Raw genomic sequence first — 26,104 nt, 5'->3', positions numbered from 1 at the left:
CAATCAATTTTAATTATGGAAAATCTTAGGCTGCATCCAGCTCTCCTGCTTTGCTCATGCTACTGGGACTGCAAGATTTCCATGGAACAGATTCTGACTCTTATCAATAGAAACACGATCAGAGTTGGCCGTAGAATTACGTTTCAGGGAACACAAGAAACTACGCAAGGAAGATAATGTATTTGAGAACATTTTTAATAAATAATGTGACAAAAATTACTTTTCTGATTATTGGATCCTCAGTATGCAAAATTATGGCTAAAATATGAGGTTTCTTACATGAACATAATGAAAACATTAATCACATGGATTGTTCCTTTAGTACTGCACACCCTTTCTATGGAACCTTTCTTTAAAAATTAGCTAAATGAAAAATTTCAGTCCTCGGTAAACACCAAAACACTTTTTTTTTTCTTCTTTTTTTTTTTTTTTTTTTTTCCATTGGGGCTAGTCCTGATAGCTGTCAATAAACAAACACACATTTTTCCATTAGCACCCATGACAAAGAAATTTTATAATTACAAAAAAGATCATAAAATCTACAGACAGAGGACATCATTTGGCAAATTTAATGCAACTAATGCCTCTATTTCAGCTTTAATGATAAGCCAATGTTGAGAGAGGCCACAGCAAAATTGATAATTTTCTCTAAGTCCAGGAAAAGTGAGAAGTGTTTTGATTATGGCCCACATTTACGCTTTTTACTTTATTGTCTGTCATCATTCAAATATTCCAAATACAAACATAGAGCATTAACAAAAAGATGAAAAATATCCCAAACAAATGCTTAACATTTCAATAAGACAAAAAAAAGGTTAATAGTTACAATGGTTTACAAACAAAGTTTAGTGATTGTGCTTTTAAAACCAAAAAAAAAAAAAAGATAAGCAGTGCATTACAAAAGAATTAATTGCCAAGATCAAACAAAACTTCTTTAAGTGGCACTTCTTCTTTAAGGTGAATTGACACAAGTAGAGGTCTGAGATTTGGGCCAGTAACAGTTAATGGTATTACATAATCATTATTAAAAATGTCCATTTTCATAGGCATTGCTGAAGACAAAAATTAGAAAAAGTTTCAGATAAAGTTGCTCATGCCATGATTAGGCAAATAGCAATCACATTGGCTTACCTCCTGCCTATTCTCAAAGGACATTTTTAATAAGAATGTACTTAATGATGAAAATGGAAAGACAAATCAAAGTACCACAGGGGATTTAAAATGAGTACATATTTACAATAAGAGCCACCTCATCCCAAATTAATTTTACTTGCATTGGTAAAACTGTATCGTCTGCAAAAGGTTAGCAAGAGACTGGCAGAAAACAAGACCCAAAGTCTGTATAGAAATTGCAAGATGCCATTTGCACTAACTGCAGACTACAGCGAAACCCCCGGAATAAAATAACATACTGCATGATGTTCCCCTGGGGGATCTTTTTGATCAATGCCGTTATTACTTGCAACGTTATGGATCGGCTCACTGGCGTGCCGGCAGCGCGCCAAGCACGGCCGCGCTGGGGAGAAACCGCGGGCTCCCGGGATCTGGAATCCCCTTCTGCTCTAATCCTGAAGCAGCAGCCGGCCCAAGGACCACCAAGAGCAGCTCACCTGCCTTCTTGGGCAGCAGAGGTGATGCGCGTAACATTACGGAGTAGGCAAGGGCCATTCCTAATAAAGAGGGTTTACAAAGAAAGAGTAAAATAAAAACTAGCATTTTGATGGCGTGAAGAAAAAAAATGAAAAATTGTACACTCTGATTGCACTGAACATTATTTCTGGCATCAAACATCATCAGACTTGAGGCATCTTAAGTGATTTTTTTTTTTTCTGATTAGATTTTAAAAGCCTGTTACAGTACATGTCGTTGTCTTCAGCTTTCTGTTTCCTGTAATAAAAAAAAGAAAAAGACAAAAATGACTATATGTTAGATTTTATTATTTAAAGTTTATTTCACATACTTCTTAGAGATTTGTTACCTTTCAATAATAATTACTACTTCTAATTACATGCAGCAATATGACTGCATGTTGGACACCCATTCTACAATCAGGATTTAAATGGAATTAATGTCATTAGGCAGCTAAAAAAGAAGAAAAAAAAGTTCGTGCCTTAATATCTAATATAATCTAGAACTATAAACTTTCAAAAAATATGAAAGGCAATGGCGGGGCATTCTTAGGTGCTCTAACACTTTCTTTTCACTTTTGAAACAATCTGGATAATGTGAAGTGCACATTTTCATACTGTATTTCTGAAAGTTCTGTTCCCTGGGTTTTAGTGTGGTGACAGTTCTACTATGCTATGTACTACTTGTTTTTTACATTTTTGACACATTCTTACAGTTTCTTTCTTGGATTTGGCATAAGGTTAACTAGACATATAAATGTACTCATTTCTGTGAAGAGCACTATTTCTAATTCAAAAGTGTTTTTTCTTGGCACCTGTCTAAGCACAGAAAATAGCCTTATTCTAGTCATCTTCAGTAGTACAACTGCAGTTACCTCCATTTCTTCTTCTTCCTCTTCTCCTTGTTCATACGCTCCCAGTACTTGCATTTCTGCAACATTCCTTCGAGCTATATTTGCTTGATCTGATCTCTGTCTACCTCCTGATCCTCTTGATGACATAGAGCTGGAGGAGCTGGGATCTCTAGGATTATTTGATGTTGGAAACGTTGGTCTAGAGTATGGCAGGATGTCCTCTGTATAATTAAATATATACATTGTTATGTTTACAAGCCCAGAGATACTGTGATCCTAAAATTTCTGCCTGCAGTTGATTTATTTTACTTTTTATGATCCTCAGTAGGTTTAAAGTGATGCCTGACAGGAATATGGAATGCACTGTTTCCATAACAGCATTATAGAAGCTTTCTTGAGGAAATTTATAGTGTTCACGTGGTAACATTCACCACAGAAAAACCAATTCATGATTACTGTCCATTTCATTTCAATTTATGATCACTGCTCTATGTTCTACAGGAAAATAAAGAAAAAAATAACCCTTGAAGTATATTTTCGATATGACTGAGTAGGAGGAAATGACAATATATGCACGATACTTGCAAGCAGCTCACTGCATCTAAATATTAGACCTTGTATTTCTCAAACTGAGTTTGAAACAAAATTAGTGGGCATGTTTTAAAATTTCAGCACCATCCTCTTAAGGTAAATTTGTAATAACTTTTCTCTCTAGTAATCCACTGTAATCAATACCAATCTGGTACTAGTATGCCCATTTAACCAAATTAGTGCTCAGCCACCCCATATGGGTCCTGGACACCTGTAGGAAAAAAGGACCACGCGTTTGTATGAATCTGTGTTGAAAGCCTTGGTGAACACTTGGCAAATTAATGTTTCATCAGCCAGTAATCTTACCAGCTTCCATAAAGAGATTCCATTGATCAGGTCTGATCCACATAATGCCATATCAGTTAGTATTTACAGCTAAAGCCTTACTACTGCGGCTTTCTTATTTTTTAAACAGGACCAGGGTTATGAACAGACAAAAATGGGCCAAGTGCCAGTTCTTTGGTAGAAAAGTTAAATATCTGACTTACAGATCTACTATCTGACTTCAGCCAGTTCCCTTGTAAATTAGATTATAACTAGATAGATTAGACACAACTAGACTATAAATGTATGGTAGGGGCAAGAATAATGATCCTTACAGCTCTTGAGGAAAATTTCTGTTTCGGCTTCCTCAGCACTGGCTTTAATACATGATGGGTTCATAAGGAAAACAAGACAGAAAAACTATGTTTTTCATAAGCTTTTGTTTTCATTTTATGCTACTGAGAACCTGCATCGTGACCTGTATTAGCACAAATAATTACAGTCAATGGTGACAACTCAGCAGACCTAACTTCACTTATATCATCGTTGTGAAAGACCTGGAAAGACCTGCCTCTTCCCTGTGACGAACACACAATACTTTATTAAAACCAGAGCATGCAAAATAACCTTGAGGAAGATGAGTTTTTGCTGGTGTGCCTTCTCGTTTTGGTGCTTTATTTCCTCGCAGTTTCCCATCGCTTTGCTGTTCCTGTGATTCTCTCCGCTCTCCCGAATTTGTCCGCACGTCCGAATGCTGTCGCCCCTCCACCCCGTCCCTCCCCTTGTAGCCGGCTCCTTTCCTTTCCGCAGACCTGTCTGTCCTCGCTTCTATAGAAGCAAGTTTTGGCAACATGACCGGCCGCACCTCCAGCTGTGATTTGGACTGGGCGGTTGGTGATTTTATAGCTGGAGGTGGCACAGGAGGGGGCGGCAAGTCTACAAAGTTGAAAAAGAACGATGATTACAATGACATCATACACCAACAAACTTAAGAAATAATATTTAACTTCCACTGAAGAAACAGATCCCCTGTTTACTTTTAGTCTTCCCTCTGCCCTTTTCTCTCCACCCAAAAAAAGTATTATGTTACTGTTACAACTGTTGATGGGTATTTTCCCAAAGCTTGAACTTCGAAAATGCAAAGTAAAGACCTTCCACTGCCTTTTCAAAACACAATATTTTCTTGAAAGTCATTACAAAAAGCTGTAAAAAAATTGGGTACTTGGATATTAATATATCAGTTATGGACATCAACATAGAATTAAAAATATTAACATATCTTTGCTGATATTTATCATTTTTGCTAAGTTCATTCAACACAGCAGCTTGTGCTATAGTTACTCAAGGTCTTCAGTGGGCTGAGCATTAAAGCAAGCTGGCTGGGGTGTAAGAATGCATTTCAGATGCACTGCAGATATACCTAACAATAAACTATATTAATTATTGCATTCTTCCTTCAAAACAATAGGTTAATCTGACATACATCTCTCTGGTGTCTCTGGGTATCTTACAAGGTATTAAAAAAAATCCACACTCAATGAATGAAGTAACAAGCTCCCAGGAAGAAGAAAAAAAACCCCCAAAATGATACACAAGACTTGTGAATTTGTCTCAAGTTAGCACAGCTGAAGTGGTTCTAAAATGGTGTATGTTTTTAAATAGTATTTATAAGGCCGCTCTAAAATTCTTTATATTTTTAAATAGTATTTGTAAGGCTCACATATGTTTTACTTAGTCAAAGTTTTCTATGCCTGCATTAAGACTTAAAACTAGAATGTGTAGACTCTTCAGCAGGATACACTAGTGCTCTGTGGAATATGAAATGTGAAGGAAAAAAACCTAAAAGTCAAACACGGAAGTTATAATACAAAAGAGGTTCACAACAAAGCTGTAGGAACAAATCACATGCGTGTTAGAGAACAAGAGGCTCAAAAAAGTGAGACAAGGAAGACGTTTCTGAGGTTAATATTCTCAAGTGAGATTGCTAAAAAAAATAGAACTATTAAAAATGTAACATCAGCGTTTTCTGATCATTCCTTCTGCTTCCACAAAAATCTTGGAACAGCTGTGTTTTTCAAACACCATCGCTATACATACAGCTAATTCACAGTCTATTCAAGAGGACATTTCAAGTGAAAATTAACTAAATTGTGCCAAAAATAAAGGTAGTACTCCTGAATAAGAAATAAAATAGTAATCTAAAATACACCTACAAATTCAGATATGGCAGATGCCAGATATTTTTGAGAAGTTTTCCAGTGACACAAAGCACAAATTACTTGATCTAGCCTTGTGAAAAGGTGAAGCAATGCAGCATTCAGTGCTCTATGCAGGCTTACTGGGCACCATCCTCCACGTTAAACTGGTGACATAACTTGGTATTGCCCTTGACCTGTTTTAAATAGGACTGGAAGTTCTATCAGTTGTCTAGATGGGATGATGAGGAAGAGAGATGTCATAAAGCTAATTTCCTAAGTTTGGACATGCTTCAGGTAAAGGAGACCTGTAAGATCATTCTTGCTGCACTAACTCCGCTGTCTTGCTAAAAAACAAACAAAAAAACTAATAAAACACCAACCACAAACAAAAAAACCCAAACAAGCATACACAAAAAAGGTGGGGGAAACCACAAAAAAATAACCAGGCAACCAAGAAAACTTCTCCTTGTTCTAATTTATGGCTTGAATAAGGGACAAAATCCATTTAACAAGAAACACAGAAACTACTTTCCTTCTGTTCATCTTAGCTAAGAACAAGTTGGACAACTGGCTTTATATTCTTTGCAAACTTTGTAGGGTAGTTTCTTTTTCAAACTCTGACGGTTTGGGGAACATGAGTTTGGCAGAGTAGCTAAAGGTAAACAATTGAATACTGACACTTAAGCATCTATTTAACACTCCCCATTCACAGATGTCTTCTAAGAAAAAGCACTGTCATTTCCAAAACTTGAGAGGCATAATGTGAATTAGCCGGAAGCCTGAATATACTAGGTGGCTGAATCAAAATAATTTTACTTATGGAGTGGGAATTATTACGCTATAAAGAGGAACAATGAAAGATCTGTGGGAAATGGTCTGGACTTGTTTAACTGAGAGGATGAGAACTGCAAAATGGAGAGGCAACTTCTGATTCAATAAGATATTAAATACAACAGCTTTTGGCAAGAAAGCACAGACTAGTTACATTGCATTCTTTTGTTATCCACGATGCTTTAAACATGGCTTACAGTGGTAACCTCTGTCCAAGACACAACCTCAGCAATGAAACTCCGTAATTCTACACATCAGAGCAGCACTCAGACTACCTCCTCTATGCATTTAAAAATGCCCTGTAAGCTCTAGGCACCAAAGAGCGAATCAAACCACTTTCACTGTGCTGTCCAGCCCTGTAGATGCTTGAATTCAATATGTGCCTACAAGTGTAGACATTTGGATCACAGGGCTTGATAGCCATGCAAGCTTAAGTGTCAATATCTCTCAAAAAAATCTTGGTCTGAAGGAGCATATGACAACTCAACAACACGGTGAAAAATCGTGTGACGATTTCAGAATAGCATGTCATCTGTTCCTTGCAAGCTCAGTGCATCAGACCACGTCAGATCCAGTCCAAAACTTATCAAGCACAATAACTGTTCTTCAAAAGCAATGCTGGAGATGGTGATGGCTCCCACTTTTTGCAGAACACTTTTAGTGATTATAGAACTTGGTCAAGATTTAAAAAATAAGACAAACTCGTCCTTAGCCTGAGGAGATTCAAAAAATATTTTCCTTCCTCTGGAAAGCATCCTTCTCACGTGTCTTCTCTCAGAAAATGACACACCGAATCGTAAGTGGATGAAGATACTCAAACTCAAGAGCGTAGGCTTCTGAAACCACAGCTGTTCGTGCAATATCGCGTGTCTCACATTCCCCACTCACTGTCTCCATTAAGTTATCAGAGCACTGAATAGCCCTTCTGTTGAGCTTGCTGATGTAAAGGGAGTGCAGACACTTAACATCACCCTTTCCAGTCCCCCTTGGAGCCAACCCCCAACAGCTGTGGCACCGCGATGCACTGGATGAATACCAAAGGAACCAGCATCTCTCCTGTAGCGTGTAAAATACAACTTGGAACAAACTACTTTATTCAAGAATCCTACCCAGCTCCATAGGACAATGAACAAAGTGGTGTTAAGTCTTGACTATGGAAAAGAAAGATGCATTGATATAAAAAGTTTCATAAAATGCCAGTAGCTCTATGGTACAGTGATAATTAAAGAAAAGCGACATTCTTTTTTGAGAACATTTTTGCAACCTGCAGGGAAACTATAAAAATCTTCATTATAACACAGTACTTCTCGCTGAGAAGAATCCTTTACAGAGGAAAAAAAATCTTTTCAGAGGTCAACACTATTACACCCCTGTGGTATTTATTTTAACAGCTCAGATCACAGACAAAATCCAGATTTAATCTGCCTCCACGAGTACAAACTGGCATACTTCCTATTAAAAGGAAAATGGAAGCTTCCATTGTGAGGAATGAAAAATAAATCACAAAGCAACATCAAACCAATATAAAGAACTCAGAGGTATTTGTTAAAGGTCAGCTGTGCTCACATGTTTCATTCATGTCTATGTATTACTGTTGTACTGCTTCCCACGTAACTAAAACAATTAATGGATACTGATTCATAGTGCAGCCTATAGGGGAAACCTTCCACATTTTTCTTTTGAAGGGAGCGATGAAAATTTTCTAAATGAGAACAAACACAGGAATTGTGGGATAAGCAAAACACCAGTGGGGAAAAATAATCTGCTGAGCTAGTTTGCAACTGAAGTGGAGAAACCACAAAGAATCACAAAAAGATGAATTGTAAGTAATGACAAATGAGGGAATTAGGCCTTACTAGGCAACTCTCTCTTTTCAGCTTTATTGGGGTGTAGATTTCTACAGTCATGTCCTGAAGAAAACAGCAGATTTGATGCAATATTGGGGAAGATACAGAGTGAATTATTTTCAACTGCGTATTTATGCAGGCATGCAAATGACAAAATTGTTCCTGACTTAGTAAAGCTTTTAGATCATTTAAGATCCCTAGTCACATAATAACCTCAGCTACGATCATTCATGTACTAAAGTTATGTTCACGCTTTTTCTTTCAAGAAACATGGCTTAAACTGTACACAATAAAAGCAGTGGGGTTTTAGGTTGTAGGGTTTATTTGCCTTTATGTACATTTATGTAATACTTTTATCAAAACAATTTTCATTTCACAAAACCTGCCTGAGTATCAAACCCAACATTTACAAAATATCTCACAATGGAATCAGTAGTAAGGACTCCAAAGAGAACAGGTATCTGAAAATTATTATAATTCAATAAATAGCTGGTTTTTAGCAGAGGTAAGAAATGCCTTCCTATTTATTTTTTACCTTGCTGAAATGTGTGCAGAGTAGATATTTGTACTGCACAGGCAGAGGGAGACAAAAGTACAAATGATGTTGGCATGCATAACAGCTTAACATTTCAAAGCCAAAATTCAAAGAAATATTTGGCAGATATTCAATTGCCTTTTGTGAGAAATTCAGCTGCCCTAACGTCATGTCACTGATAACACAGCTAAATAACTCAGTTACAGTCTCAACCAGATAGTTGTGAAAATGCTAGATTTTTTTTCTCTGTCACTCAGAGATTTAAAAAAGAATCAGGATTTAAAATCTCATGTGAACTATCAATAGTGCAATTTCTACTGAAAGACATACTGAATCGAAGCAATGACAAAGTATATTTTATCCTTTTTATCCAAATGCTTACAATTCTGAGGGCTTGTAATTACTACTAAATCAACTCAAGACAGTTCAGAAGATAATTTCATATATGTAATTTTTGAAAAGATAAAAATATTCTTTTAAAATTAGATTTCTTAAATTAAATATGTAAGTAGGTCAGGCAAGGTTGAGAAGGAGGATACATCTGTTAGTTGGTTCTTGTAATGCACTCTTAGTAGTTAACTCTCTAAAAGGCTAGATGAAGAGCAATTAAAAATTCATACATTTTAATCCTTGCCACCTACTGAGCAAAGATTTTTAGCAACAAATATGGAGAACATTTCACTGCCTGGGTGACTGTCAAGGAACAAAACGACTGAGCAGAAATCACATTCCACATGAAGTAGAAACTGATTTGAAGTAATGCAAGCAGAAAATACAAAACTGTTACTACTTTAACAACACAGTAGATCAGAGAGCACTCTCCTTTCCCTAAAATAGGGAAGTAGTAGACCTTTTAGTGCTACATTAGTAACAAACACAGTTTCAGAAATACCTATCTCTTTCACAAACCTTACTGTATAAAGAAAAAAATAATACAGAATTTTTTAATACTTTCACATATTGGCTGCTGAAAACACTCTTGGCATTTTCCACCATTCATGCAAAGACTTTATTTATTTATATATCCTTTCTGTCAACCAATAATGTAATTTCTCTATGACATTGCCTGGTATTTCATGAAACTGCTAGCAAATACTAATTCAGGTAATTTGGGAACACAGAAAGTTCTTTATATGTGAAATTAAATTCCATTTTAAAGGCTGAGAAAGTAATGAAGCAACGTATTTTTCTCTTTTTAGTGTTCAGTGCTTCTAGCCACCAATAAATGCTTAAACTCAGAATATCTGCTTCGCTCTACTGCAAGTACACATATGTTCACCCACTATGAGGAAAAAGAAAATCCTTGCATAATGCACTCCTTTATAATAAAGATAAATAACAGTGTAACATCAAGCCAGTAGAAAGACACAAGTATATCTGGGAAAGGTCACTTGTGCTTAAATGTTTCATTCACGTCTCTGTAACACTTTTCTTCACTTAAGGAAAAAAATTAGTAGATGTAATTTAATAGATAATTCTAAAGGGACAATATACTAGATGTGGCTATTAAAATGAATGGTTAGAATCTTCAGTAAGGTTCCAAATATGCTTATGTAAATGTATGGAGAGAAAAAAAAATAATAATAAAAAAAATCAAAACCAAACAAGCCCTTCAACCTTTGAACTGGGTTTTATTAGTTCTGCTGAAATTAAAGCCATAATTTGCTGTTCCCCAAATGACCACACTATATTGCACTCTAAACAGGTTAGCGAAAATTCTTACCTAATTAGAAAATATGCTGAAGTAAGCAGGTGCTATATAACACAAAACAAATATTGATCATGGTTGCCAAATCTATTGCAATATCTAACCACAATGCTCTATGATTTAACTTTGTATAATTACTTCCACAAAAACCTGTCAGCAAATATAGGCCTATCCCTTATTTATTCCTGTGTTAGATGAAAATGGCCACATAAAACTCCTGTTCGGATTTTATTTCTGATGTCCTAGCTGTTGTGTTTGTATCGAGGTTTGATTCTCAGCCAATTATTCAGTTAAGAGCATTCTCTTCAAGAGAACAAAAGCTGATAAAATGTCCACAAAGTCTTGCAAAATGCCACTACAAGGTTCTCAAAAATGTTAGATTTCTGGTACAGTTTTGGGATTTACACCTTGTGTTGTCCTTTCACAGAAGCAAACATGTACAAAACCACTGCAATAACCTCTTGAAATCAGATAATATTCCAACAGCTCAGTTTCACTGACAGAAGGGGCCTGGGCATAAGCCAAGAGGCCCAGGTGCACGGTGTCATGCCAGTATTTAATGCAGCCTAATATCAGATAGATGCTAGTGAGAGAAAATACTCAGAATAAAGTACAGATAATAGCACGGACAACCACTCATTGCTAAATTACTTTTGCTCATCGTGCTGTGAGCTTCGTATTAAATTTTTTCATCAAGTGGCAGGAATCATAGGGAGAAGTGGCTCAAAACTCCCTTCTTGTAACCCTGGATAAGGATCTATAATATTAGGCTTTCATATGATAATTGCAAACGACGCCCCTCTTTGAAAAATTTCAGACTGGTAATGAAAGTCCTAATCAGATTGTTGTTCTGGAGAACTCGAAGGTAGGGAATGATGCCTTTCCTTTCCCTCCTCCCCATTAGCAAATTTAGCAAACTTGACAAGATGGGTTAAGTCTTGGAGAATTTATCTTACGTGAATTTCCAACAAAGGCCGTGGGTTGTTTTATAAAACTGGAAAGTAGTGCTTTAATAAAAGCTGCACCACCTGAGGCATTTTCATTAAAGGCTCTCTCTGGACAACATCACAATGTTTGCATTATCCTCCTGCGCTCCCAGGAGAATGCCAGCACTACCTTTGCAGCAAGAGTTGATATTGCGTGTGAAGGCATGAGAGAAGATGATTAGATTTTGCTTTTACTCACAAAGTAACCGCTTGCAACAATGCTGTGGTCAGGATTAAAATTCATTGATTTGTGTTGCTCAGCATTTGAATGGTAAATCGTTTTTTTTTCAGGAAAAGATACGTTCTGAAGGTTTTAATAGTCAGTCATGTGAACGAAGATTTTCATCCTAACTACATATTATTCTCAATGACTCTACTATTTATGCTATCTGGGCTCTTAAATAATGACAGTAATTAGCCGATTAGGACACTACAGAAAACAGGTGCAAGGCTCTGGAGTGGAAGCATCAATGTGCAATATTAAGGAACTCAGGCATTTAAAATGATTAATCTGTTCAGTGTGTTTAGCAACAGGAAACACAAATCACTGAATTCTGAAACATAATGTTATCTCTGTGGAAAAATTTCACACGCACACACTGAATGCATATTTAGAAAGGTTCACTGACGTTTTCACCCGTTTCAGTGGACTCACCATCTGTGTAAACTTCTCTGCGCAGATGTCCTGGCTGGTGTTTTTGCTTTTTGGCAGGTCGGACCTTCTGTATTACAACAGCGCTCATGTTGCTGTCGGTAGAGACAGGACTGGTGGGTCTAGGACAGTGTGATGCATGAAAATGTCTACGGCCTGGAAATTGTTAAGAGAACAATAGCTATTATTCTTCTTATCTAAAATAAGACGTTTCATACTTTCTGTTTCTTCACTTCAGAATGACCTAGCTATACGAAACCTGAAAATATGCTGTTGGAACAATAATAAAACACTCATCCTTCTTATCACCAGTTTTAGAGTGAGCTGTAACTAAATCGAAGCATTTGCTACCCTGTCAGTAGGCAGGTTGGCTTCGTTGCACAGAAATTATCCAGCTGGTTGATAGCTGGTAGTTCCTGCCCCAGGAAGCTGAACACCACCAGCAGTCGAGCACCGGCAGCCTCTTCCCTTCCAGAATCAACAAAATATTTCAGTTCCCAAAGAGGTTTCACGTCGCCTAGCTTGGGCAGTACGAGGTCACTCACGCCATGAGCAGAACAAGCCACCAGCAGGTTGCGGGTACAGATCCTCCCTCCCTCTGCTGTTTTGAGTGAATAACCAGGAATGCATCGGGGATGTACGACAGCTTATTTGCAGATAACAAGTGTCACATTCTTGAGGCGCATAGTCAGGTATGGGTACGACTAATACATAAAAATCACTGCATAACATGAACTTGACTACTGTAAAATTATTTATTTGTACGAGTAACGGGATGTAAAAAGACCTTCTCTAAATATCTGTAAATGTACACACCCACATTTATATGAATGTATATGTAAAAAATGGATAAAATCCTGGCCCTGTGGGTATAAATGGGAGTTTTGCCACCTACTTCAGTTGGCCAGGATTTCATCCAGAATTACTAAATTACCTCCCCTCTCACTCTTCATGATGAACAGCTGTGTTGGAATGAAACAAAGGACTGTTAACTGGGAGAGGATATCAGAAACGGGAGGAAGGCTGCAAATCTGTGGAGTCAGGGTGGACGCAGTTCTGACAGAGTACCTCTTCTCCAGGTCTGGCAGTTTAATAGGATTGACTGGCAAAACATTCATGGATCTGCTTGAAACCTGCATCCCACCCTGCGTTATTCTTAGGTGAACTATAACAATATACATTGGGCCTAGTCAGGTTACAGTGTTACTAGTAACCAGTATGTTGTGAACCAATAAGTATTTCAAATATTATATTTCACAGGTCCAGTGATGATTCAGGAGAAAAAAAAAAGAAACATATGCATAAAACCTTGCTGCATATGCATAATCTATAATCTGAACTGCAACTAATAACAGCTGTCAAATTATGAAGCCAACACAAATCCAGTTCACATCAACAATACAGCAGTAAGAGCTTGAACAGCATTCTCCAAAAGATAACAACAAAATAAAAAACGGAAAACAATTACATTATGATCTTTTTCAAATCCAGTGGAAATATGACTCCAAAGGTTTGCTATTTATTTGGACATTTCAGTACAGAGGGATTAAATCTCTCATGAAGAGTGACTGAAAACACTGGGACTCTTATACAAGGCAAAAGGATAGAATTCTGTAATCCTTTTTTTTTTTTCCTCATTCAGTTCTGTGTGCAAATCCACCAGCAGGGCTGAGGTTTAGTAATAATCAATGCGACCAAAAAATTAGGAACTACTTACGCAAAACAATGTAGAGCAGCAATTTATTCGAGCTGTTTCACCAAAACTCCTTTTCTGGCTTTTCCACTAGTGTAAATTGACCACCCCCCACAAATTTCTACACGTTGTAAGAACAACAGGAATCCAGGAAGTGATTGTGGATGAATACATTACACGATGGCCATTTTTTTGCTTCTCCCGTCAAACAGAGGACAAACTCACCTCCTGCTGCATCCTGCATTTGACGTCTGGCTACTTTCAGGCCAGCGTATTCCGCAGCTGCTGCAACAGCCTGTGCAAAATCTGCATCAGTAAAAAATGATCCATCAGAAGAGCTAACGCTGGACCGCCCACTCGAGATGTTATCTTCTTCGGAGGCCGAACCCCAACCGTTGATCATGGACCCTGTTACAGAGCTCTCCAAATCCCCAACGCTGGAGGCAGGTGTCTGCTCAAGGCCACGCAAAAGGAGCTTTCTGTTCTGCATCTTGGCAACCTCCATATCTGCCTCATCCTCTTCCTCTTCTGGTGCGTCAGTATCCATATCAGAGACCAAGGGTCCTGAGATATATCCGTAGGTATGTGGTGGGGAGATGGGCCTTGGAGGGGGTGGAGGACTCACAGGTTGACGTCTGCATAAAAATACAAGGGTAAGAAGAACTGAAGCCACATAACACAGTCAGAGGAAATAGTAAACATTATCTCCCTCCAGCCATCCCAGTGATTCAGAAAGATATGAAAAGTGATGCTGTTATTTTATTATTTTTTAAATTGGTCTAGGTGATAATATAAAGAAAGAATTCTCTACTGTAACATTAGTTCTAGCTCTTAAGGATATCAAAATGCATACAGATGCATGGGTTCAGTTATTTTGAGCTTAAATCATCAGTAATAGTGTCTCCAGCCTAAAGAGGCGAAGTATTAGATATCATTACATCAACATTCAGTTTAGTTAATACTTCACTCAAAAGTCCCAAACAGTAACACTGTCAACAGTTTTTCTCCACAGGGCCACAGGCATGCTCTTTAATCGCCATTTGTCTGATAGGAAGCAATACTTTGTGCAGCAATGGCTGTACTTCTGGCTTTGCTTACCAGGAATTTCTACTGCAGTCTGCTTTGAAAAAATTTCCAAAGTAATTTTCCTTTGTTGATTTTCCCTCTTATTATCTCATTGACAAAAGGCGACTCTCATAAACCAAGTCTTTTATTTTGGGGAGGATGCAATTTTTTATTTTAATAAATCAGAATATTCACTAATTTTGAAAGGAAATTTTAGCAAGGAAAAACCTAATACTTTGTGGGATGAGCAAACTGCAACCTCCCTGGACTTCACCATATAGCCACTATTTTCCACTTGTTGTACTAAATACTGAATGGAATGAAGAAAGGTCAGTTAGGGACATACACTCAATAACCGTTTAATAGCCCCCTTCTCCCCGCAAATCCTAGAAGCCATTGCTGCATGGGAATTTCTACCTGCTTTTGACTAGACTTTGCCCAATAAAGTTCTACTGCCGTAATTTAAAGCTCTTGTGACAACTGTCCTTGTAATATATTTGCCAGTCTTTGTATTCTCTAGGTTTTGGTATTAGGTGACAGGCAACTGGTTACAAAATATGCTTGGGTTCTTGAAAATAGACAGGACAGGCTAATTGAGAGCAGCTGGTTCACGGGCACACAGAATTCAGTTCCTTCACATTATCTGATGCAGCAGTTCTCACTTTAATAGTGACATCGTCTTCTATCCCAGCTCTCACTTTAACACTGACATCATCTGCTACTCACTAAATCTTCAGTTTTTTCTCTGCTTCTCTGCTCTTCCAGAGCACAGATTTCTATTTCAGTTTGCTATACTTCTAGCAAGCTGACTGAACAAAGAAACATTACAGTACACCATCGCCACCAGAACCATGTTCTAGATGCCTTGTTCTGATCAAAAACTGAGATAATATTCAGCAGAGCTACAAGTAAAGCTAATAAAAAGTATGACAAATAGTATTTTAGACATTATTTTCATTATGAAACCACCATTTACAAAATCTCCCAAAACAATACAGAGAGGCACCCCTCAAAATGTATTCTTAATTGGAAAGTATTGTCACACCATATCCAAAACCAGAAATCCCCCTTCCAGAATGGGCTACAGCTGTTGAGCACAGTACATCCAGCTCCTAAATAGCAATACCATGGGTCATATCAACGCTGTTAGATGGAAAAGGTAGGCAGCCAAGCCTTACAAATCAAGTAAATAGAATTCTGTGAATCTTTTAACTGACGAGATCGATGTAGCAAAAACAAAAGAAACAATGTTTGAAAAAGTACAATAAAAAGACAAATGTAGTCACTAACAATTCTAAGACTTTCAGTAAAGTTATACTTAACCATTGTAGGAAGAATAAATATACATTTTATTGCTTCAGTCTCCTCAATGGGTAAGCTGTATCACCTAGGAGCTTACATTGGAACATCCTTCCAGATACTTCTGTCACTACTTTTATGACATTTATGGTGACTAGCTGTGTGTCTCTGTGTTGAGCAAACCTCCTACTTTCCAGGGAGCTGCTGCTGGTTATGCATGTTCGCAAACATCTGCTCCAATGGCTACTACATTCTGTGTGTCAGTACACATCTCCGACCCTCCAAGACACGGTAGCTGAGGCTCTGGAAAGGCACTCACAACACATTGCTCACTTAGCATTTCCCTTTCCCATTAGTGTCCAGCTAGTTTAACCTCCAAACAACCCAGAAAACTTAAGTGATTAAAGTGAACGCTTCTGTGCCTCGATGTATCCGTGTCAATGAAAATTACAGGAAAATATTATTAGCCGCCCACTAATACAAGGAGTGATTGTAACAACTCAGGAAGACAGACAAAGAGAAGAAGATACACAGTACAAGAAGTGTTGCGCCATGCAGAACAAAGAAAATAAAATAAGGCAGACCAAGTAGAAGTAGGGAGCAGAAGTAAAAACAGATAGAAGCCCTTTAAAAAAAAGATTAACAACTCCCACTTACTTTAAAAAGGGAAACATAAAAATGAATCAACTTTTCAAAAAACATTCTGGAAAATACACCCATAAATGTCCAGTAAGCTATATTAATTAAAAAAAAAAAAAATTCTTCAGTCTACTCGTCAAGATCAGATTCATTTCATCATAATAGACCTGCATTTCACTTAAAATAGAAAGTATGACTACAATGTTGCAGGTAAGTGTGTATATTTGTGGTAATAAACAATATGTGCAAACCACTGGAGGAAAAAAAATAATAAAAGAAACACAATTTGGGATGGAAAAGCTGTGCCTTCTTAATGAAAAGAAAGACAAGTAAGCATCATACATAAAAAGCCTCATTCAGAATTCACTGTTTTATGGGAGAGAAGCTGTTGGAGTATATATGCAAAATACTTTGTACTAAAAGCAACTCAGAGAAGAAACAAAATTTCCCTGTAAGAAATATCTATCTTTATTAATATTGGTCATTCCTTTAAATAAGGGTAGGTGGAAATGTTAAGAAGATTTTGCAAGCAATAATTTCCTGTATTAGGATTTATGAGAAAAGGAAAATCTATAGGTTATATAAATTATATATTTATATATATTCGTACCTATTGGTGACAAGTTAATTGCACAGTTACTGTGAAATAATGCATGCTATTTTATGGTAATAATGCAGTAAATCTATTGGAAACAATGGAACTGTAATTATATGGTAAGCTGTGTTAACGATACCACTTTAATATCCTGATGACTGTGAATTTAACTTGTGTCAGCATTGTATGTACCGTAAAGTGATATACTGCATTTCTTTCCACGGTATAATAATAAACCAACTTAATTACGTATTTCTTAGGTTACAAATAGTTCCAGCGTTCCGGACTAGAAGTTAAATATTAACAGAATAAGTATCATGGGGAAAACCTTGGCCTCACTGAATTCAGCAAAAATTTTCAGTGAGGCCAGGATGACTTTTGTCACATCTCCCTTGCTACACTCGCGTTGACACACCTCCGGTCAGGTTGGTGCTGTATGTGTCCCAGATCCTCCTGACAGTCCTGTAACATGGGCTGGAGCTCCTCCTGGGGAGAGGGGGTGAGGGTGGCAGTTGACTGATGGCTGTAGGAGACGGCGGCTGGAGAGGAAGCTGCTCCTCGGACAGGTGGAGTAGGACCTCGCTCATCTTCTTCCTCTTCCTCTAGCTCATCCTGCTGCAGATACATCCTTGCAGGTGGGACAGGACAAGGAATTTCTTGGTCATAGCTAAAATTAATTTTTCAAGAAAATAAAGACTTAAATTTTTACTGCGTAATTAGCCTATCTGATACACATATAAATAGCCCAGAAAAAAAACAAACAAAACAACATCGTTATACGTGCTCTTGAAAACAGCTTGGTAAGAATGTGCTGAGTGGATGTAAACCACTGCCAGTAAGTGATCGCTAAACAGCCACACTACAGCTAGATGAGGAGCACCAGTACAGTACTGAAGGACAGTCTTACTGCCAGCTTGTAGGGCAAATTATAGTTCAATTAACTAGTGATTAAAGTGAGAAATGGATGATGTATTCATTTTTCTTACCTTTCATCCACTGAGAGACTGTAATCTTCACTATTGCTATGGGGAGGTGGATGCGCAGGAGGGGGTGGAAGAAGATCTGCCCAGTTCATGCCAGCTTGCTTGGGAGCCTTTGGGGTCCGAGCACCCTTCTTGTGCCCTTGACTCCCTGTGAGTAAAAAGCAATACACACTTGTAACGCCTTTAAGTATCTCCTCGCTGCTACACTTGCAAAACAAAATAATCACAGTCCCTCCCAGACCCTCTCGAACTCTTTGGGCATTTACTGTTGTGCTGAGTTGGAATAAACTGGCATTCCTCCTTTTTACACCCATTTGTAATTGTAGCTTCTTTGTAGAATTACTCTACATTTATAAGCAGTTGAATTTAACCAGTAACTTTGCATTGCATGGAAAAAGCACATGGGATACAAAACCTGAATTGTTAATAGTCAGAATGCGATAAAACCGTAAGTGAATTTTACAAGCAATGTCATTAAGAGTGAGCTTCCTCCTTCTATTAATTACATTATAGATTACCATCTAAAACAAATGAGCTGTAGACATATTTTCTAAAGTGCCTTTATACTATTTAATTGCTCGAACCTAAAATACAATATGATACAGATATGATCTATTAAAGTTCCACTGTTGCATTAAGTCACTGAATATATGTAATTTGTACTTGTCCACTGAAACATTTTAGGTACAATGAAATTACTAGTTTTAGTCTAAATGGCAGGTGCAGTTGAAAATAATTGCTAGGAGAACTAAAATAACAGAAAAAAGAAAAAAGAAGATCAATGGAGTATGGTACAAATGTTTTCAGCTATTATTACTGGGAAATTATAGCTCAGAATAGAAGAATGCAGCTTTAACAGTTCCAATAACTTTGAATAAGACCCATTATTCAGGTAGTCTTGAATTTTCACTTTGGACATGGCTGTGATCAGAACTGACACTACCCCTGTTCCTCGGTATACATTTTTATCCCTCTTTGTCATTGTTTCTTCTTTAATTGTAGATAAAATCACCATGTTTTTGAACATATTTTAGAATCCTTCACATTTCTCTCTTCAACTGAGGCATGGTTTTATATTACCATAGCTAAGCCTTATACACATGATTAAATATATTGCAGTAAGACTTAGGAAGTTTATTTTTCTCACTTCTGCTGTCTCAGATTTTCCATTCTTACGGACAGTAGTTCTGCTTACTGTTGTGCCACATTAGCTGCCAGATGCTAATATGTTTTAGCTAGGTACAACTATTTTTCTGGCATCTTAGTGTATCAAGCAAGACCCTAACTATCCCAAGGCAACCATCATTCTCTACCCTAAGTGCCATGATATATACTAGGTTCAGCACAATTAATTTATTACTCTGTTCACCTTGCTCCATTCCTGCTAGAGTACTTGGCATAAGACTATAAATTTTATGCATTATGAATAACCGTTACAGGTGTCAGCATGGAGAATACCATCTTCTTATTTTTAATGTGCATGGGTTCATAGCCCTGAGATGTGTCATGCTGAATTTCTGTTCTTAACAGCGTTGAGCACAGGCTGAGCACCACATCCCGATGCTGTAGACCCAGGAACGGGCAGAAGGCTGGCTTCCAGATGAACACCCCTGAGCAGCCGGGAGAATTGGGAGCCATGCTTACCTCACCCCGGGCACCAAGAATTCAGGTCACCCGAAGGCACAGCCAGCTCGTCTACGTGTTTATGCTTCTGCTGTGCCTCGGTCAACTCAGTTAAAAAGGAGCGTAGCTTAGCATTAAGGCAACTAGGCTACCAAAGGCAACAGCAGAACAAAAGGTGAAAACAAAAGCCCTTGTTTTGATTAGTAGATAAAAAGTCCAGGGAATGGTGCTTGTGACTATAACTCACCATACAATTGGCTTGATGTAAATAAACAGGCTAAGTATCAGACTTACAATAAAGCCTATGTGTAGTTTCTGCTTTAGCTCTGAACACTTCACATACGTCTACCAGAAATCAAAGCTGAAAGTGAACAGGTTGTACAATATGAGAAGCAATAACTTTTGAATGAAACCGTATTCTGTGGTTCCAAAGCAGAGAATACAATTTCAGTGCCCTGGTCAGCGTTCTCCAGCACAAAAAGCTGTCTTATTTCAAGATTTTTACAAAGGACTTTTATATATTTTGCACAGGAAACGCCAACGAGAAACAAAATTTAACTTTAATTATCTACTGACTACATTTTGAAGATGTACAGGAGTAGTTTTGACATATAGCCACTGAAAACTATAAAAATTGTATTCAGGCACCCATGATTTTCTACTCCATAAAATGCACGGTTTTACTTTAAAAACAATGAAAAAATTGTCAGTGGGTCCCTTCCCATCAACCCTTTTACAAGCCCAGTAACTAGTACTATCTACAGCCAGAGCATCCAAACACCAAAAAAGCTAAGGTTTGGGAAACACAGTACATACTCACCAGATGTACTACTGCCTCTGTCCGAGCTGTTGTAGGATCCACCTGTATTCTGGTCATACGACTGGTTGTACGGAATAGTTGGAGCAATATTGTCATTTGCCCGGTAATCTGCAAGTTTAATAGTATAGTTAATGCAAACCTTCAGAAACAGATCTACTTTTATATATCTGCTTTCTAACACAAAGTAAGATCTCCTGAAAATAATGAGGAAGAAATAAACTGATTTTTGGAAAGGAAAATCATCCTATAATCATATTTAATTTTTATCTTGTCTCTAAATGTAAGTTTAAGGAAAATCATCGGAACTTAGTAGCTCCACAGCAAAAAAGGAGTAAAATAAAATCCTATGCACAGGGTTGACACAATGCCTCTGCAAGGATTAAGTCTCAATGGTTAGATATAGGACCTGTGTGAGCATTTTGCATATGAACAGACTGCCACCTTGATTGATTTTCCATGGTCTCTGCTTAATTTATACACGCAGGGCAGCCAATGGACTGCGGTACCTACTTTTTGTATTTCAAAGGTGACAAACCCATGTAGGAGTCAGCCCTGTATTACAAGAGCTGAATGACCTGCTGGAGCAACAATGCAGCTTCACTGAATTTGGTTTTCAACAGAAGAGGTCTTTGTTTAAGCTCTGCTGGCTCCAAGAAGATTTCTATTTATATTGGGTCCCTCAGGTTCCAGCTACAAGCAGGGCCTTTTTTTTTGCTAATGCCTATTGCCGTGACTTCCTTCTCCAGTTCCAAAGCACTTGATATACATATGTTACTTTTAAATCTAGATTTGGCAACCAGATCTGTAAAACTTATCAGAAGTAAAATTCTCATCCGACAAAACAGTACTCTCATGCCAAAAAGAAATTATAATTTACAGAGAACAGAAAAGAGCTGAGTTACTCTTCATAAAGCAAATAAAACTGCGCCATAAACAGAACCGCTGGGCATAAGGTAGTGACAATGAAGCACAGCATGTAACTCATCAAAACGGTTATTTCCCATCACAAAAGCTATAGGTATAATCATCAGCAAGATGGTTTTGACTTAGGAAATGAGAAAACCAAGATCAGAATATTGACTCATAAAATAGCAAATCAAAACAAAAATAAACAAAACTAAGAATCCAGTCCCCATCTGCTGCAGAAATGTTTGTGATAATGTAAGCATGGGAAAAAGAGCAAAATGATAAATTCCACACCAGAGTGTATTCTGTAATAGTTTCTCAGCCTAGTTGCATTCCAGAGACCACACTGAAGCCCTACATACTGCATATGTTTACACAGAGGATAAACAGTAAATCAACACTCTGAGATATGTATATATGACTGTCAGCAGACAATGCTTTAAGGGGGCCTTTCCACACTACAATATGCTAGAGAATATGCAGCTGCAATATACACAGTTTGAAAGATGCAGTATCCTTGAGGGCATAAAAACCAAACATGTTTTAATTCCAAAATAGATATGTAATACACAGTTCATGAAAGAAAACATAATTACAAAAAATTACAGCTTTCACCCTCTAGTAAAGAGGCACAAAAATTGAATTTTCTTTGGACATGTTTATGTCAAGGGAAGGTGTCAGATTTCATATTGCCCTTTGAACTCCTCTGTGAGTAGATGGGTCCGGTAGAGCAATCAACATTCCTGTAATGAAATGTATCTTTTTATGGATAACTTATCACTATGCGATCACTTCAGTTACAACAATCCATGCAAAAAGTTCCAAGTTAGAATGGGTCCAGTTCCTAAGGATACAGTTTTGCAAATCAGGTTATTAAAAGAGGTTGCATGGTAGCCTGGAGGACTAGCAAGAAATCACATACCTATTTCTTCCAACTCCCACACATTATATTAAAGAAACGTACCCTCAAGGCCAGAAAAGTACATTCTGATGTTTCCCGTTAACACTGAAATCAATTTATTTTTAGCTTCTGGATCCACAGACTTCAGTCAGGGTAACAAAGGAATTTAGTTTCCAAAACTGTGTGCGGTAGCATTGCCTCTCAATATGTGCATCGAAGGCTTGCTACGAACAAGTCTAAAATGAATTGGATCACTTCAGTTGTGTCCCAAGTGTACAGCACAATAGAATTTTACAGAGTCTGATATGCAAAATTTCATTCGTTTACATGAACATGTAGATTTAATTAGTCTCCATCCACGACTGGGAAGAGTGGGTTGACCTATTTAAAATTTAAGGTAGAGTGTAATGTGACTACCATGCATCTGGCTGATGAATAAAATATCTGGCTTCTGTCCTAACCAATCCCTTAACTACTATTAAATTTAAATTAATCTCAAATGCATAGGAAATGTATTTTATTTAACTCTTTTCTAAAGATACAGCCTGTTATTTTTTTAATGAAAAACTGAATATCTGAAGGTTATTGTGGTGCTAATTAACTTTCTGACACTGCTAACTGTGGATAGCTAAATCTGAAAAGGGAGAAATCTAAAAGCACCACAGAAGTCTGTAATTGCTGAACCTGAAAGCTTTAGACTCCCAGCACCAGAAGGTCAAAACTCCTCTGATGCCTAAAGAGGAGAAACAAGCTAAAAGCTCTTCACCTTTGTTTAATTTGTTTTGCTCCATAATGTTGTACTGTATGGGTGCAACCTCTTGCTTTTGCTGAACAGAGGGTTTCCAGTGTTTCTCATTCGTATCCCCGCTGCCATTGTTAACATTATTGCTGATATTTGACTGGATGAGTTGAGTGGTGGCATAAGGAGTGGGCTGCCCAGGCTGGCTGACAAATCTTCCATCCTTTAGATTTGGACTATTGAAGGTTTTCATCTCATTGATTTTGTTGCTGAGGTCCACGTCACCATATACAGTTGACTCAGGCAACATCAGGTTTGTTTGCTTGTTGTCCAGCTGATTGTTGTAATTTGCTATACAATCGGCTAACCACAGAGGAAAGAAAAAAGAAAAGGTCATTCTGTTCGCTTACACTATAATTTCAATGAAATTCCCTTTAAAAAATTTTTAGTACATAACTATATGGCTTGCTTCCATGAAGCAGCGATATTGTAATTAACTAAATAATTTACGGAATATTATTTACCTTACAAGCTACTGCTTCAAAAGTAGTGTTCACTGTTTTCATTCACTGTAAATTCAGACCTTCTGAATTGCACCTACGATGACTTACCTTGCTGGGCTTTTTCTACAGTGGCCATATAAACATTCTTAGACGTTATTCTCAAAGGGGTATAGATATCCAATCCAAAACTGTGATTAAGATAATTTGCATTTAAAGGAAAAATCAACTAAAACCTAATAATGAGAATAACTAAACATGACAGTCCTCTCATATCAATATAGAACAAACAGCATTTAGACTCTTTTGTAGTGATAAGAAAGAGAGATACAACAGATTTTTATAAAAGACTGAAAAATGATTACACATAACAGAATTAAAGAGAAAGAGTACAATGTGAAAGGTGACTGAATACCCAGTAGCAAGACTTTATTTGATCATTGTTTCCTTGTACAATCTTATATTTTGGTTTGAAACAAAAAGACAGGAAAGCACTCTGGAATTTTTGCTAATTATTAGTTGCTTTGGATATTGCAAAATAAGTAATACCATTGTCCTGTATGCTAAATATATATCACATAGACAGCATGAATTCATTCTTTGAATAGTTATTGCATCGTTGAGATCACCACTTATTGCACAGAGTAAATTAGACATGCACTGATGCTCTGGCCACGCTGCGTGCAGCAGTGTGCCTGCCTTTCCCGGTCTCTTGCCTCTGTGTGACAGCAGCTCCACACACTTTTTTCTCCTCTCCATATACAGTCCACGGGAAAAATACTGAATGGAGTAACACCGTCTGTGGGTTGGCAGTTAGAGGGCTTAGCAAAACCAGTATTCAATGATCACTAAGCAAACAATTCTCATTCGCCAGCTGATTAATGCATCAATAATTACATAACAACCACCAGGAATATAGTTTTCCTCTTTTAAAAGATGTGCTAAGGAGTTTGATCCAAAACCTGCAGTCCATTACCTGTGGCCACAATTAATTTACTGGAGAGGGTGCTAAGGAAAACTAAGTACAGAATTTGGGAGTTGACCATTATACTAAAAGAAATAACTACCAAATACAGAGGATGTTCAATTTCAAAAATATTCCCTAATACACACATCTTTTTTGAGAAATGCTTCCTGCATAAGAGAAATAAAATACTACTTGAGGAAGAAAACCATGGATTCACATTTTCAGTGATTAAGGAACAGTATCAGAACATGCCACATACAGCTTATCATTGCACATTTCACGTCACCCGGCTTGTGCTTTTTGATGGTTTTACTTTTTGATATATTTTTCTTTCTTACGTGAGGTGTTATTTATTGCTTCACAGTCTTCAGCTCTTGATTTCTACTTCAAGTGTTTCCATTTCTGCTTTTTCTCTCACCTGCTGAAACCATGCTAGTCTTTCCTCCTTTCCAAGTCTATTGAATTATATTGGCCAATTATATATCCAGCATGTTCTTCATTCTTAATACCTCATGCTTTGCTATAATATCCTTGCACAATCACTTATAACATACATTTTTCCTCCTTCCATTTTCAGCTACATCTGATTTGTGTGGAGGGCAATATAATTGATACTGTTTATGCAGTAGGTACATTTTTTTTCTTTTTTTTTTTTTTTTACACAGACACATTACAATTCTGCATACAAAGTACTTAAACAAAACTGGCTTGCCTATGTAACAGAAGATTTATTCTGTTAGATTTTTTATAGCATCTACTTTGAGAAGAACCCGTTCCCATTCTGTACACTTGAAGGACAGTACTAACATTAAAAATGCAGTTACTTAGCACATTCACAGCTACAGAGGGGATATCCAACTCTGCTGCTTCAGAGCACAAGCCAAGCCCAAGCTGACATAATTAAGAATATTTGCCATGTTTTCCAGGACAGAAGAGACAACTATAAGCATCTTGTCTGACCCTCAAGCTCATAAGCTCTACTTGAAAGGAAGGAACCACTTTGCAACACAAGCAAGTTTGATATAAAATCTAAACTAAGAAAGAATCCATCCACCGCACCTCATGAGAAGTTGTTATAATAGTTTACAACTCTCAAAATGTGCATTCTCTTCCTTTTCTGAATTTGTTACGTTTCAGTTACTAGGACATGGTATGTCTGTACTTGCCACAATCAAGTATCTCTGTATCAGAAATCTTTTTATATAGGTATTTGCGGACGTGATATCCTCAGGCAGGGTAAGATACAAGTCTCTAATGTTAGTATCTCTCACCTTGCTCTG

At 37.4% G+C, this 26,104-nt stretch overlaps 1 protein-coding gene across 1 annotated transcript in view; it reads right to left on the bottom strand.

Annotated features, from left to right (window-relative positions):
* Window positions 1–224: 224 nt before the first annotated feature.
* Window positions 225–26,104, bottom strand: part of ROBO1 (roundabout guidance receptor 1) — a 313,646-nt gene continuing 287,766 nt past the window's right edge. Inside the window, exons 21-29 of the mRNA XM_065628684.1 lie at window positions 23,385–23,720; window positions 20,812–20,919; window positions 18,372–18,516; window positions 17,801–18,052; window positions 14,013–14,422; window positions 12,098–12,250; window positions 3,965–4,273; window positions 2,504–2,703; window positions 225–1,887 (exon numbers count right to left, since the gene is read on the bottom strand). Of these exons, the coding sequence (XP_065484756.1) occupies window positions 1,873–1,887; window positions 2,504–2,703; window positions 3,965–4,273; window positions 12,098–12,250; window positions 14,013–14,422; window positions 17,801–18,052; window positions 18,372–18,516; window positions 20,812–20,919; window positions 23,385–23,720 (1,928 nt within the window). The 3' untranslated portion in view covers window positions 225–1,872. The remainder of the gene's footprint in view (window positions 1,888–2,503; window positions 2,704–3,964; window positions 4,274–12,097; window positions 12,251–14,012; window positions 14,423–17,800; window positions 18,053–18,371; window positions 18,517–20,811; window positions 20,920–23,384; window positions 23,721–26,104) is intronic.

Source organism: Caloenas nicobarica, chromosome 1, assembly GCF_036013445.1.
Source record: "Caloenas nicobarica isolate bCalNic1 chromosome 1, bCalNic1.hap1, whole genome shotgun sequence".
NCBI lineage: Eukaryota > Metazoa > Chordata > Aves > Columbiformes > Columbidae > Caloenas > Caloenas nicobarica.
This window is presented reverse-complemented; position numbering and strand designations above follow the sequence as displayed.